Raw genomic sequence first — 13,726 nt, forward strand, 5'->3', positions numbered from 1 at the left:
TGCATGATATGGGGATCGATCTCGGGGACGACGATACTCCCGTTCCAGCCACGCCGGCCGCGCCGAAGAAGAAGACGAGGGGGAAGGGGAAGGGCAAGGCGGTCGGCGAGTCATCGCAGCCCGCTGCCACTGGCCGGAGGAAGTGGACGGAGGATGAGTACGTCGCGGTGGCCAAGGGGTGGTTGGAGGTGTGCGACGATCCACTGGTTGCGAACAACCAGCGGGTCGTCAACATGTGGGCGAAGATCAAAGCTGCCTATAAGAGGCACTGCCCGCGTGGGAAGGACTTCAGCAACGAGGAGGTCCGGAAGGGGTGGGAGCGCACCAGGGCCGCGGTTGGCCGTTTTCGGGTTATGCGCCAACGCCCTCCGTCGGCTCACTAGTGGGCAGAATGAGGAGGACGACGCCCGGAGGATAGCCGCGAGTCAGTTCCCCTTGGAGGGGAGGTATAAGGAGTTCACCTTCTGGGAGTGCTTCTTGTTGCTGAAGGACTCCGAGAAGTTCCGGGGTGGGCCGTTTTGCGAATTTGTACGCCAACGCCCTCCGTCAGCTCAGAAGTGGGCAGACTGAGGACGACGCCCGGAGGATAGCCGCGAGTCAGTTCCCCTTGGAGGGGAAGTATATGGAGTTCACCTTCCTCGGGAGTGCTTCTTGTTGTTGAAGGACTCCGAGAAGTTCCTGGCGGGGTGCGACGCTGGGTGGCCTAAGAAGCAGCTCGACTCGAACCATAGCGGCGACTACACCGGCAGCAGCGGCGGATCCCACGACCCTCCCCCTGACAAGCTGAGAGGAGTTTCCATCCCACTCCTTCATTTACTGTGGTCGCCCCCGTCCGGTTGGACAGAAGCGCCCCACTCGAGTACACTCTCCATTCGCGTAACCAAACGCGGGCTCAGATGTTACAGGTCTTCCGAGAGTGGAAGAACGCCACTGACCCCACGGAGAAGAGGTTTCTTTACGAGATGCTCGAGAGCATGCGTGCTGATTTAGAGATCGCGAGGTCACGGCTGGGGGGTTCCGACGTGGGCTCGATACCACGGGTGGCGGCGGCGCGCGGCGGCGACGGCAGGACGACGGCGACGGCGATGAGGGAGTAGAGAGTGGCGGGGCTCGTGTGTTGAAGCCCATTTATTTTTTTAAAAAAATCATGTATTTTTTTTTAAAATCTCTGTACTTTTTTTTTATGAAATGGATTATTTTCCCGTATATGCGTCGTAAATTTAATTCCGTATATCGCAATTTTTAATTCCGTAAATGTAGTATATTTTGAATTATTTTTATTGCGGGCTGGCCTATGGCTGGCCTAAATCTGATGTGGCAGGTGGTTTTTTAGTGTTGCTGACGTGGCAGGGAAGAGAATGGCTGGCCTATGACTGACCTATTTGCAATTGCAGATGCTCTAATAGCATTGGAGATGCTCTTATGTAATTAAATATCAACCTGTCCCATGAATTATCCTTTTTCGTGAATACACAAGCAAATATACTTTCACATCAAATACACAAATAAATGAAATGATAAACAACTTATAAATATTTCACTAGGATTATTTATAAGCATATCCCACGTAGTAATCTTTTATCCATTCATGCATCAAATTAATTATGCACAAAATCATTCACTGCAGGCAGCTGCAACGAATCTACCTAAAAACAAAGGAGAAGATTCACAGGATTCGTCACAGAAACATGTTTTCAATCAGAAAAAAAAAAACCGAACAATTGAGAAACAATAAGCATTGTATAGACTACGCTTATTTCATACAGACAAAGTTATAGACCACATCAGAATCATAGAGAAAAAACAAGTAGAGGATGACATTTCCAGTCCAAAGCGGCATTGCCCATACATTCTTAACAATAGATAGCCACGCTTCTTTCCGGCTGTCACAAGCAAATAATAGACGAACACACCAAGAATTTGTTTCAACACTATCATGTATAAGAAAATACAATGGAGATTTACACACTAATTGTACAAACAAGAGAACTAAGAAAGTGCAGGGTGAGAGAGATCGAAATCAAAATCAAAATCAATGAATTTCTTTTGCTAGCCTCACTGGTTTGTCTTTCAAAAATGCTATGTCACTGCTTGCTGTGGTAATCAGATGGTGGTCTAGTTCCTCCTCTTCGCTTTCTCCTGTTGCATATGATGCACCAGGGTCGGTACCATCATCTGTTCATAAAACACATGTTGAAATTGTTATTAGGACTTGATCAACAAGCACCACCCCAAACAAATAAAAAGAAAAAAAAAGGACTTGATCTAATCAAATCATGTTATTGAAGAGCTGCAGTGATGACAAGTCTATTTGAATATTTCTAAAACCTGAAGCAAACTTCGGGAGCCAGATAGCATGTCACAAATTTCTATGGTGAAGTGTATGCAGTATTCAAAAAATCACTCCAATCAATTTATACATTTGCTGATAATTGGCTTCTAGCATATCAACCATTCAGAAAACCATGTTAAGGCCTTTGGCTCTTTCCTATGCACTGATCGAAACTTGAAGAAAAATGAGGTGTCACCAACTAACAAAACTCAAGTAGCAGTAAAATTTTACTTTGATTCAGAAAAGGAGATAAGACTTATCCTCTGGAACCTGTATTCGGTCACAAAATTCTAATAGGCAAAAGACCATGGAACAGTAACTGCTAAAGAATCTAAGCCAAAAACAAATTGCTGCCAATTTCTAATTATAATATTTACATGACTAAAAACGACTGCCTTTTAGCTCTGTTATTCATGACTAATTTTATAAAGGGATTAGAAATGATCATATAAATGAGAGTAAAAAATTTCTAATGAATGCATGAACAACAGATACAATCCAATGTTATTTGGTGATTTATGATTGATAGCTAGTGGAGATGCTGGATTTGTCTATTTCTCCTAAGTACTATAGCAGTTTATTTATTTTCACTCCTGCATCATGGGAGTAGCCTAAGCTTTTCGGACATTTCAATCTAGTTAACAATAAATGATGAATTGCATGATAAAGCTCATATACCATCTAGTCTGATCTTATAAAACTTGCCTGAACACATTTCAACATCAGGAAGCTGTGTCACTTGAGTAGCCTGGATACTTTCAGGCAGCAGACAGTTACAGAAAGAGCCTGAAATTAGAAATTATGATGTAAGAGTGGAAGGCAGGAAAGATTTATACATCATTTGAAAAGAATTTATTTCAAGCATGTATCCCATAAGTTTGTTTCTCAAATGGATATTCAAAGTGCTTCATAGGTGTTTGGTTTAAATGGTTTAAACATAACTTAATCCAGAACTACTTGGGACCATGCAAAAATAAGGAAAAAGAAGAAATGGACTTAATGTAGAACTACTTGGGAGTTGGGACCACCAAAACCACAGTTTAGCATGTTCGCAAATAGACTTGTTACTTTTTTATAGCATAAATTTAACGTCAATGACAACGAAATATTTTTACAAAATAGGCTTGCTTACATGTTAAGAACTCGAGTAAAAAATGGGGTTTCTCTCTCTCTCTCTCTCTCTCTCTCTCTCTCTCTCTCGTGTGTGTGTGTGTGTGAGAGAGAGAGAGAGAGAGTTGTGTTTTACTTTGGCTCAGAAAATCAGAAGTATTCCTAGATATTTGAAAATATATACAGTAGATGATACAGAAGACTATCCTGATAAAAGGATATCATTTTAACCTAGGACTAGAAACATATCAAACAGCTTAACTCCATATTGACATAAGAAATACAAGAAAAATCACATGATGCATTATTGTTTTCATATCGGAGAGGTCACTGCTGATCTACTTATGGCTGGACAGATAAATGTTTGGATTTCTTAATTGGGGGTTCTGAACATAAAAAGCTTATTCCACATAATCCTATTCAACTCTTACCTAATCGTGCCAATCGATTAACCCACCCAGGTATAGGTTTTCCAGTGAGTTGTTGACAAACTTCTTCAGTGAAATGATTGCAATTCTTAGAAATTAGATTGTATGTGTCACCATGATAGTCGCTGGAGAGATGTTCCATAAATGACCGAAATTCTGAACGAGACATGTCGGTACTTCCCAAATGGATAGCACGTCTAAAGATAAAACCAGGGCAACCTCTGGGTTCAACCTCAAACACTCCACTTGTTGGGTACTCATGAGCTCCAAATCCATATTCCAGACCATGTGCTATTTCATAAAATTGAGAAAACAGATTACAAAAGATAGTTAACTACAAAAGGAAGAGAAATTATCTAAGAGATACATCACATAAATATGACAAAACTAACAGGTCAAGACGTCATTACAAATGGCATGTCCTGTGTCAAAATAAAAATAAAAAAAAAAGGCTGGGCAGTTTCATTGCCAGTCTTATATATGATTCACGGGTCATTAATGTAATGCCAGGAATAAGATTACACTTTGGATACCGAAAAGGAAACAAGATTGAGCAAATTGGTTGACTGGTTAATTTATAAATGAAAACTGAATCGTCAAGCAGAAATTTTAGTCATGCAGACTATATACTCATGATTGCAGAGTTATGGTGGACGATACGACTATCATATATAAGCCTCTCCAAAATTCAAGGGGTTGTAAATAATGGAGCAAATAATATCTATCAATTATCATCAGCAAAAAATTAGTACTACATAAAATACAAGCACTTGACCTAGTCTAGCAGTGAATGTTCCTTCTCTGTTGTCAGTGTCCAGCTAAAACAGGAATATGAAAATTATCATTATCACATATGCAAATTATCATTATCACTCAGCTTTCACAAGAAATGAATAGATCTTTGATAAATGTCCCAACCCTTTTTGGCTAAGTTAGTTTCCCATTGATAACAGATTAATTAACCAAATAGCAACAGATTACCAGCATTACAAATTATGCAGAACAATGTAACTGTTTAGAAAAATACTGTAAGGTACAGTTGATGATACCTTCAATGCCAGAGTGAAAAATCCCACATCCGAACCAGTAAAGATAGTTGTTTATGGGAGTGAGATCATATATATTTAGGTAAATCGGCGACTGACTTTTCTCCGAATTCCGCTCCCTTGGTGAACTATCTGAGCTCGTAGAAATTGGAAACAATCGCATTGTATCAATCACCTCCACCACACCAGAAAATGCTCCAGACTAAACGTATATCAATATGAATATCCACACTTGTTTGATAAATCTCAAGAACTCAGCAGAACTCCACTATCCCTGGCGAAATAGAATAAAATTAGGGATGCAATTATATTAGGTTGTCAGCCAATTCACTTCAATTGCAAAATAAATCACACGAACATTTCTGGTTTTCACGCAATCTATAGATCAGTAGTATTGCAAAAACAGAGTTCGATTCACAACCAAAAATCAAAATAAAATAAATCAAAATGGTGATTAGGCGATTTGTGAGACTAGGGCTAATGTGCACAGTTTCCACATACCTTCAATGGAGCCAGTGCGATAAATTCGTGAACACATACAGCTGTATATATGAAAATCTTGAGAGAGGAGAGAAGTTATAGAAATTTGAAGGGAAATTCGCAGATGTGATATTTGGGATGATTACAGCTTCGCAATCCCATGATGGAGGAGAGAGAGAGGTTGATATTTTTAAAAGGCTTTTTTTTTCACAATTATTTAGTTTAATTTGACTACTACTCTTTTTTAACTCTAATTGTTTATGAATGAATATTCACTCGAGTACAATTGTGGATAAAATATCATCCGAATTAAGATCATGCTTTGACCATAATATTCAAATTTTCTTGAAATTTGATGGTAAAAATATTTATTATCATTTTTACCATATTCTTCCCAATTTTTTTTGGTATTTAATGATAAAATTATTTTATCATCCGAATTAATATCATGTTTTTACCATATTGTTCCAATTTTCTTGGCATTTGTATGCTTTCTTTATTTCTGTTTAGTTCGAACTTATGAAAAAGCATGTTTATTTCATTCTTTTTGTGGTAATGGTTGCGTGTTGTATAAGCTTATTTTAAAAATTCACGGATTAATTAAAATAAGAACAAAAGGTTAAAACCAATAGTCTTAAAAAAATACTCCCTTATTCATTTCCATATTTACGTGTCATCTTTCATTAATGTGCTTATGAATTCATAATTAAATATGCTGGCAAAATTCTCCTTTTAGGAGATACGGCAAAAAGTTCTCAGACTAGAAAAGATACCAATTGCATTGGCGTGAATAATAAAAGGCAGGGGTGTTCAAGTTTCTTCAAATGAAATGGGCAGAATTTAATCTGATCCAGATTTCCTACTGTTCCATCACGTTATATTCCAAGTGTTTCTAGTGTTCAAGATGTCAGAAATGAAGGCGGATATGGACTTTTCATTATTTTTCCCTTTTTATTTGAAGGGTCCATTTTGTATACTTCCTAAAATGCCCTCAAAAATTTTTAAGCCCGCCACCGCAAATTTTCTATGCGGCAAACCTTTTTCAATTTCAATTCAATTTGGGGATAAATAAATGGGCGCTGCTATTGTCTGCAAATTGAGGAAGCCAAACGGAACAATGCAGTTGGGACACCCCCAAATCAGACTTGAGCTCCGCCGCGGAATCAATTTCTGCAAATCTAGCGGAGAAAGTAAGCAACGGAAATTTTCAGTACACCCCAAAATCAGACTTGAGCTCCGCCGCATAATTGATTTATGCAAATCTGGGTCTGACATTTATTTGTAAGCCGGAAAATGGTGAGGGCTCTCTATTTTGGGGTTGATTTGAAAATCGCAGGGGCTAAATGGTAATCTTCAACTCATTTCTGGATCCGAATTTCTAGGCAAGAAAAATAACGCAACTCCTTCGGTCATTTAGAACTAGGCGTATTTCAGAGTCAAACGCGGGCTCGGATTTGTACAGCGGGCTTCAGTAGGTTAAAAATCATGAAACTTGAACGGCTACTAAGACCAAGAAATAAGCCCATATCTACTCATTTCGTGAAACTTGAACAGGCTAATGCCAATGACAATGGCGTGTTTGAACTCGCCAACAGATTGGCCATAACAGAAGCCCTTCTTCCTCTCTCATCTCTCACAAAAAATCCTATCCGACGATCCAGATTTGTCAATGAACATGATTTCATAAGCTAGATACTCGACGTTACATTTAAACAATACATGTACACAAAGGATTTCACATGATGATGATGATACAAAACAGACGTTTGAAATATATTTCGAATACAACTGCTGCAAAAAAAAAAATAAGAACACTTTATCTTGAAATGACTTTCATGAAACGATTGAACGAGGAGAAGATGCCAGCTGCTTGATCAAACAGAGATGGTCCATTCTCCGACTTATCTTGTCCACCAAAAATAATCTGCCAAAATTCACCATAAACCAAACACATTATCATTATATATTGCTTTAAGTGTGTGGTTCGAACACCGTAGCATTAGCAATTCACTAATCATCACAGAAAAGAACAAGAGGAAGCAGCCACTGTTTGATTATCTGATTGGTTTCGGCTTTTGACATGGGAGAGAAACCAACCTCGAGATCCTCTATATCAGGACGTCGTATCAATTCCTCAGCGAGCAGATACCTGTTGGGCCTCTCCTTATCATCATAAAAAACCTTCCACATCCTGATAAAATAAAAGTAAAAGTATCCCCATTCAATTGAAACCAGAATAATAGTTCATTATCTTTGAATAATAATTTCAAGGTAAGATCTTTTATTGTAAATACTACCATAAGTTAAAGCATCATAATATTTTCACGGCCTCTCATAATTCTTGTGGATACATCATACAAGGGTTTTAATATGAAGATCTATGACTGACCATATGGGAATTCCATGGAATTGTTAAAAGCTTACCCAGGGTAACATCTAAATACGGCACCTGTTGGAAGAGGCTTCATTGAGTAGACAGTTGTAAATGTGCTGTAGAGAAATCATGCATGAGTACCAATATATTAACAACTTCTGACGGCCAACTCCAAACAGAACAATTTCAGGGTGACAAAGATAGACGGCCAAAAAGACTAAAAGTACCTTAAAAAGTTTCGTCGTAACTGGCGAACATTGATCCCAACTCCAACATCCTCGCTAATAAGGCGGGGGTTCCACATGATAAGAGGCCTAGGCTAACAAAATATGGGAACCTAGTCTTAGATGAGTGCAGTATGCTAGAATCAGTTTAAGCTTGGTTCAGAACCATGGAAGAGAATCAGATCAGTACCGGATCATCTGAAAGCTCAGATGCGACCTTTTCAACATATGATAACATCTGATAGTCAGGAACCACCATCACAATGATCTCGTCTTCACTGCTCACAGGCTTCCGGTCACCTAGACTGGATAATTAGCTGGAATCACATAACGATAGGGACACAGAGAGGGTATAAGAGGAAAGTATAGGTGTGCTGTTACAGAACTTTTATTTAAGTTCGCCAATCACTTCTTCATGTCAAGACTAATGACCCTTCTTTATTTATATGTTGAAAATTCAAGTTATCTTGGCTAGATCTCTTCTTCTTCTTCTTTTTTTTTTTTAATCGACAGAATATATAAGCACTGTGGATACTCAATGTTTCAAGGCTATATTTAAAAGACAGTCAGAATAATAAACAATGATTTACGTTTCACTTTAAAATGAATGAAATGGATACATTTACAACGGTCCAACCTAAGAAGCTGCAATCAGATTCAAGGACACAACCAAACTTCATAGTAAACAATGTTTCCACTGATGTTAAAAAATAATGCTTGTGCACCATTTACCTGGAGAAACCAAATGCAGCATCTTTCCACTGATACTTTAGCAGTGCAGCAGCACCAGCATCTGGAAATATGGCTTTAACTCTCTGTATACAGAATTTTACATCTCATTCTGAAAATTTTACTTGATTAAACTAGGAGAAAGTGGCACGTGGAAGAAAAAACACTTCAAAACAAGGGTGGTCATGCGAACAAAACAAGGCACAAAAATATATATTAAGAAGTGGAAGAAAGCCCATAGCAAAGAGTCAGCTCAAATATATTAAAGGATATGGATATATTGGTATATAGATCCTATATATATATCCACACTGGTTAGCTATGAGCTTTCTCTATCTATAGACTTATGGATATCCATATTTATATGTATATATGTACCTAAGCATGTACATATGCAGAAAAGTACATACAAAGTTCATAGATATGTACATGTGGATATAATAATTCCTTGCAAGCTAACAAAGTCTGTAACCAGGACCATGTGAGTTTCAGGATACGTAACATAACTCTAACACATGACAAACCAACCTGGCCCCCTGTTTCTTCAATAAGTGTTTCCAAGAAGATCCTTGAAAGCCCCCAAAGCTCAGCTTGTGCTCCTTCATCGTCAAGAAATTGCAACTGTGGAATTAAAAGCTCCACCTACAGCGTAAAGGAGAAAATCACATGGAAGATGGTTTACTATGAAAATTTATACAAGTATAAAATGAATGAGCACATGATGTGAGTAGTTGCTCATTCTCTATTGCCCTTTGATTGAAAAAAAAAACATACAGCCAAATGAACAACAGATCCCCAAGCCCCTTTCCATAGTACTAGCAAATAGCAGTAGAACAGAAGAGTCATCTTGAGTTCCAGTTTACAACGAAGAAAAAATCACAACGCTGGTTAATTTATTAAGAAGCTAAAAGATCAGAGAAATACATCCAACAATCTCTTCGTGGATGTGCATCAAGCATCTACTTAGCCTAACGACACAGCTATAATTTGATTATGCATAAGAGCAACATAGAAACTCCTTTTAATCAATTAGCCTAAAACATCCTCATCCATCACTAAAGTCAATAAGCAATTCCATTGAAAGTTCCTCAATGACTTACTATGGCTCTTAGTCCTCCGGCAGAAACAAACTGCGCACTTGCTTGGCCCGACTGGCGAACTGCACCCTCCAAATCAGAAGGAAGGCAACTGAAAAACACGATTAAGAGAACGTTGACCTAAAATCACACTTTAACTCACAAATTGCAACAACTTAGATATTAGAATTATAGTTCAGGAGCAAATGGGATATGGATGGAGTGGTAATGAGAAATCGGAATGAGCGCGCACCTGTCATCCTCTTCTTCGGAAATTTGAAATTGCGGTGGATCCTCACCGCCATCATCATCTGGCTCGACGCTATCATCGCCTTGAAACTTGTCGAACTTGGCACGTGTGAGCGTGAGGCGTTGGGTTATGGGGAAAGTAGGAGTGATGGAGAAATGAGAGATGGAGGGGAGTCTGGGAAGTGAGGGAAGGTGAGTGTAAGCAGCAACTGTTGAAATTGAGAAGGTAGCAGAAGCCATCTTCTCTCTCCTTCTTCTCCGTCCTCAACTGCTTCAGAAAGTAGAGATAGAATTAGAATTCTGCGTCTTGCAAGTAGCTAACGGTAAATCGTGCCAAATGCCAATCATATTATGCCACGTTACATCAGACCGTATAAAAAGAGCTTATTAGTATTGCTAAGAACGATTAAAATTGATCTTAATTAGGTTCCATTTTTTAATTTATAGTATAAAAATAAAATGAATGTTAATTAACTTTTTTAATTAAATACACTAGTAATTAATTCATTATTTCATTTTCATCTACAAATAATGAATTTTGTTGGACTAAATAAAATTTTAATTGAATCTTAATTCATCCACTCCACCATCAGTTAAATCAAGCACAGTACTCTTCTTTCCCTCTTTCCCTCTCCTCTCTTTTTCGTTTTCTTCTCTCTCAGACAATTTCTTCCTCCAACACAGTAAAAACAAGGTTACACTCTGCCGCACAAACACACCACACGCTCTTCCTCTCTGCTTCCGCTTTATCGGTATCTATTTCAAGTTACCTTTCTTTTGCTGCATTTCTGTAAAAGTGCGTTTATTATTGGGCCATTTTCTCTTTTAATCATAATTTATTCTGAATTTTATTCTAATTATGCTTTTGCGTCAGTATTTGGCCCCGGAACGATAACTTTCATGATGATTAGTTGGTGTCCGGTGTCCCTATTGGATTAAGCTGTACAATGTTTATTTGTGCTATCGTTTGTTTAGGTTTTCTTCTTTGACTAGCTGGTGATATGTTCATTGAGTTTTGACATTTTTTTTGTACTATTAGTTGGTTCAGCTCACTCTGTTGACATTTATTTGAACATTATTCTGTGATTACCTTATGTAGATTAAGATTGGATTTAATGGCTTTGTGATGATAACAAGTAAATGAAGGTTAAATTATACTCCTTGTATAGTAGATTCAGCTTTTGTGTTACTGAGTGCGAAATGAGCAAAAAGACGTTGGGGGGGGGAATTGTTAGAGTTCCAAATTAGGATTGATAATGAATCACCCAATTTTGCAAGTTGAGTTTGTAATTTTATATCAAAGTAGTCATCTCTTAGCTCAGAATGCTTATACTTATCATTTTATATTTGGAGTTTGCTTCATTTTGTTTGAGTCTGATGAAAGTAACCAACGAAATAAATGGGTTCCATGCTGAGGGATTCGTGATTTTTTTTCACGATATCTATCAAAGTTCATTTAGATTCTTTGATGAGAAAGGAACACATTCATATTTATATTGTAAAATATGATAGTAGGAGCAACCATTCATGCATTACATTTCACAACTTCTGCACACACTAGACTGACTGATGACTGCAGAGTCTTACTGTTTTCATTTGTTTAGTACAAATTTTCTATATTGACATCTGAGTTACTGAAATTTTCACTGCGTAGATGAAGTTAGAGGGAATAGAAGGATCCTTAGTTTTGATGAAGCAGGGCGCTGAGGCTGTAAGTTAAATCCCAAACCTTGTTAAAATGTTTGTTGCATCTTGTTAGTGTCTCTTGTCGTATGTTAATATCTGATTTTATGTTGTTTTTCTAGAGGGTGTTTGAGTCGAATTTTGTTGGTAGAAGGTCGGTTGTTAAGGAACGGTTTTCAAAAAAATATCGGCATCCGTTGCTGGACTCAAAGCTGACTCTCAAACGTCTTAATGCGGTTAGTTAGTCTTCTAATCAGAGATCACACTGTAGCAGTCAATTCCTTTGCCATTTGCTTGACTCTCGCTGAATCCTAGAGCAGGAAGCTCGGTGCTTGACAAAAGCTAGAAAGCTTGGGGTCTCGACTCCAGCCCTCTATGCTGTTGATCCTCTGCTGCATACTCTCACATTTGAGTATGTTGAAGGTCCCGCTGTGAAAGATGTATTGCTCGAATTTGGCTTGCATGGTATTGTTGAAGAGCGATTAGATGATATCGCAACACAGATCGGTGATGCCATTGGGAAACTACATGATGGTGGCCTGATCCATGGTGATTTGACAACATCAAACATGTTAGTTCAAAACGGTACTAATAAGTTGGTAGGTCACTAATTTTTCTTTTTTGGGTGTGAGCATATTTTGTGGTATACTTTCCATGTTGCTTATTTTGCTGACTTCTTCAATGAATTTGCTGAATATTACCAAAGGCTCTCATCGATTTCGGTCTAAGCTTCACTTCAACACTTCCAGAAGATAAAGCTGTGGATCTTTATGTTCTTGAAAGAGCATTGCTATCTATGCACTCTTCATGTGGGAATGTGGTGAGTAGTCATCGTTTTCAATAAGAGAGTTGGTGTTCAAAAATGACTTGAAGCATTGAATCAAATATTTTTGTTTTATGCCATTCCTCTTTTAGCTGAAAATAGTTTTCCTAGATATTTGGCTAGTACTAGTAGTAGTATCATACATGCATTTTAATTTTTCCTCAGTAGTGAAAATGGTACTCACTAATCAAAAAGAAATTGTTGTGTTGCTAAACTTTGCTGTGTAGTGATCATTGGGAAAAGAAATGTTAACTGATGTTGCCAATTTCTATTTCATCGTCTCTTCTAGATGGACCGTATCCTTGCTGCATACAGGAAATCCTCGAAGCAGTGGTGTGCAACATTGAACAAGCTAGCTCAAGGTACCACTTGATTCGTGCTCTGGATTCTCGTATCTTTTGCTTCCCAAAAAGCAATATTTGATCAATTATATATTTCTGATTGCAGTGCGACAAAGAGGAAGAAAACGCACAATGATCGGATGAGCTCTTCGCCCTTCTCTCGACCAGGTAAGACTTGTAAATATGATAGTGTGTTCATAATGAATTGATATGGAGTAATTGAATAGTGGGAATTTGAAATTTTGAATGCAATATTTGATTTTGTCTTCTCTTGAGTTTTTCTCGATTGTTGGATCTTTTATTACCATGGAAGCATACAGGTTTTGTAAATTTCCTTTGTGTTTGGTGTGCAGTGATATCATAAATCGTTGGTTAAAAAGGATATGAAGGTATAGCAGAAGCTATGTGGGCTTTACATTTCACTAGTAAACTTATGCTTTTGGGTATGAGTTGATGTTCGAAACTGAAAGCAAAGACATTAGTTAATCATTGGCCTGTAAGTTTGGATTGGAAATTGTAATCACCATTTTATTACATCATTTTTGTATCGTATTTCCCTATCATCTTTTGCATGTTTGTAACTTCATTAGAGAGAGATTTTACCTCACCATGCCCAGGAGGAAATAAATCGATTAAAATATTGTTTTTGATTCAGAAAATTAAGCCAAGAGATACTGTAAAATTATGCTAAACTTTTTAAACGAAAATTTATACACTGGATATTTCTTTACAATTACCCAAAAATTGAGCCATTTTTGTTAAAACACTAGAACAGTGTGACGAAGTTGATTATTTTGTCCTAATTTTTACGATATTTTATGAAGTAATGGA

At 37.8% G+C, this 13,726-nt stretch overlaps 3 protein-coding genes across 3 annotated transcripts; 1 reads left to right on the forward strand and 2 right to left on the reverse strand.

Moving 5' to 3' along the window:
• Positions 1-1,793: 1,793 nt before the first annotated feature.
• On the reverse strand, positions 1,794-5,590 carry LOC125193327 (deSI-like protein At4g17486). The gene is made up of 5 exons (XM_048091097.1): positions 5,418-5,590; positions 4,920-5,190; positions 3,874-4,161; positions 3,038-3,118; positions 1,794-2,175 (listed from the first exon to the last, which is right to left on the reverse strand). Exons 2-5 carry the CDS (start codon positions 5,077-5,079, stop codon positions 2,033-2,035), a joined length of 672 nt encoding a protein of 223 aa, XP_047947054.1. The 5' UTR covers positions 5,080-5,190; positions 5,418-5,590; the 3' UTR covers positions 1,794-2,032.
• A 1,490-nt stretch (positions 5,591-7,080) lies between these two features.
• Positions 7,081-10,360, reverse strand: LOC125193325. The gene is made up of 9 exons (XM_048091094.1): positions 10,053-10,360; positions 9,824-9,911; positions 9,252-9,365; positions 8,727-8,809; positions 8,185-8,299; positions 7,998-8,089; positions 7,821-7,886; positions 7,494-7,587; positions 7,081-7,320 (listed from the first exon to the last, which is right to left on the reverse strand). Exons 1-9 carry the CDS (start codon positions 10,286-10,288, stop codon positions 7,213-7,215), a joined length of 996 nt encoding a protein of 331 aa, XP_047947051.1. The 5' UTR covers positions 10,289-10,360; the 3' UTR covers positions 7,081-7,212.
• A 263-nt stretch (positions 10,361-10,623) lies between these two features.
• LOC125193326 (EKC/KEOPS complex subunit bud32) lies at positions 10,624-13,458 on the forward strand. Its single transcript, XM_048091095.1, has 8 exons — positions 10,624-10,800; positions 11,703-11,759; positions 11,854-11,967; positions 12,052-12,330; positions 12,438-12,551; positions 12,844-12,916; positions 13,002-13,063; positions 13,249-13,458. Exons 2-7 carry the CDS (start codon positions 11,703-11,705, stop codon positions 13,037-13,039), a joined length of 675 nt encoding a protein of 224 aa, XP_047947052.1. The 5' UTR covers positions 10,624-10,800; the 3' UTR covers positions 13,040-13,063; positions 13,249-13,458.
• Positions 13,459-13,726: the final 268 nt, after the last annotated feature.

This window comes from Salvia hispanica, chromosome 6, assembly GCF_023119035.1.
Source record: "Salvia hispanica cultivar TCC Black 2014 chromosome 6, UniMelb_Shisp_WGS_1.0, whole genome shotgun sequence".
NCBI lineage: Eukaryota > Viridiplantae > Streptophyta > Magnoliopsida > Lamiales > Lamiaceae > Salvia > Salvia hispanica.

Bases quoted from the DNA above. Each gene is read 5' to 3' on its own strand.
- LOC125193327 (XM_048091097.1), bottom strand. From the start codon at position 5,079: ATGCGATTGTTTCCAATTTCTACGAGCTCAGATAGTTCACCAAGGGAG. The intron at 4,162-4,919 runs GTATCATCAACT...TTTATGAAATAG, and splicing joins TTTTCACTCTGGCATTGAAG to CACATGGTCTGGAATATGGA. The intron at 3,119-3,873 runs GTAAGAGTTGAA...TTCTAATTTCAG, and splicing joins TAATCGATTGGCACGATTAG to GCTCTTTCTGTAACTGTCTG.
- LOC125193325 (XM_048091094.1), bottom strand. From the start codon at position 10,288: ATGGCTTCTGCTACCTTCTCAATTTCAACAGTTGCTGCTTACACTCAC. The intron at 8,090-8,184 runs GTACTGATCTGA...ATATTTTGTTAG, and splicing joins CTGAGCTTTCAGATGATCCG to CCTAGGCCTCTTATCATGTG. The intron at 7,321-7,493 runs GTTGGTTTCTCT...GAATTTTGGCAG, and splicing joins CTGATATAGAGGATCTCGAG to ATTATTTTTGGTGGACAAGA.
- LOC125193326 (XM_048091095.1), top strand. From the start codon at position 11,703: ATGAAGTTAGAGGGAATAGAAGGATCCTTAGTTTTGATGAAGCAGGGC. The intron at 12,331-12,437 runs GTAGGTCACTAA...ATATTACCAAAG, and splicing joins AAAACGGTACTAATAAGTTG to GCTCTCATCGATTTCGGTCT. The intron at 12,917-13,001 runs GTACCACTTGAT...TTCTGATTGCAG, and splicing joins ATTGAACAAGCTAGCTCAAG to TGCGACAAAGAGGAAGAAAA.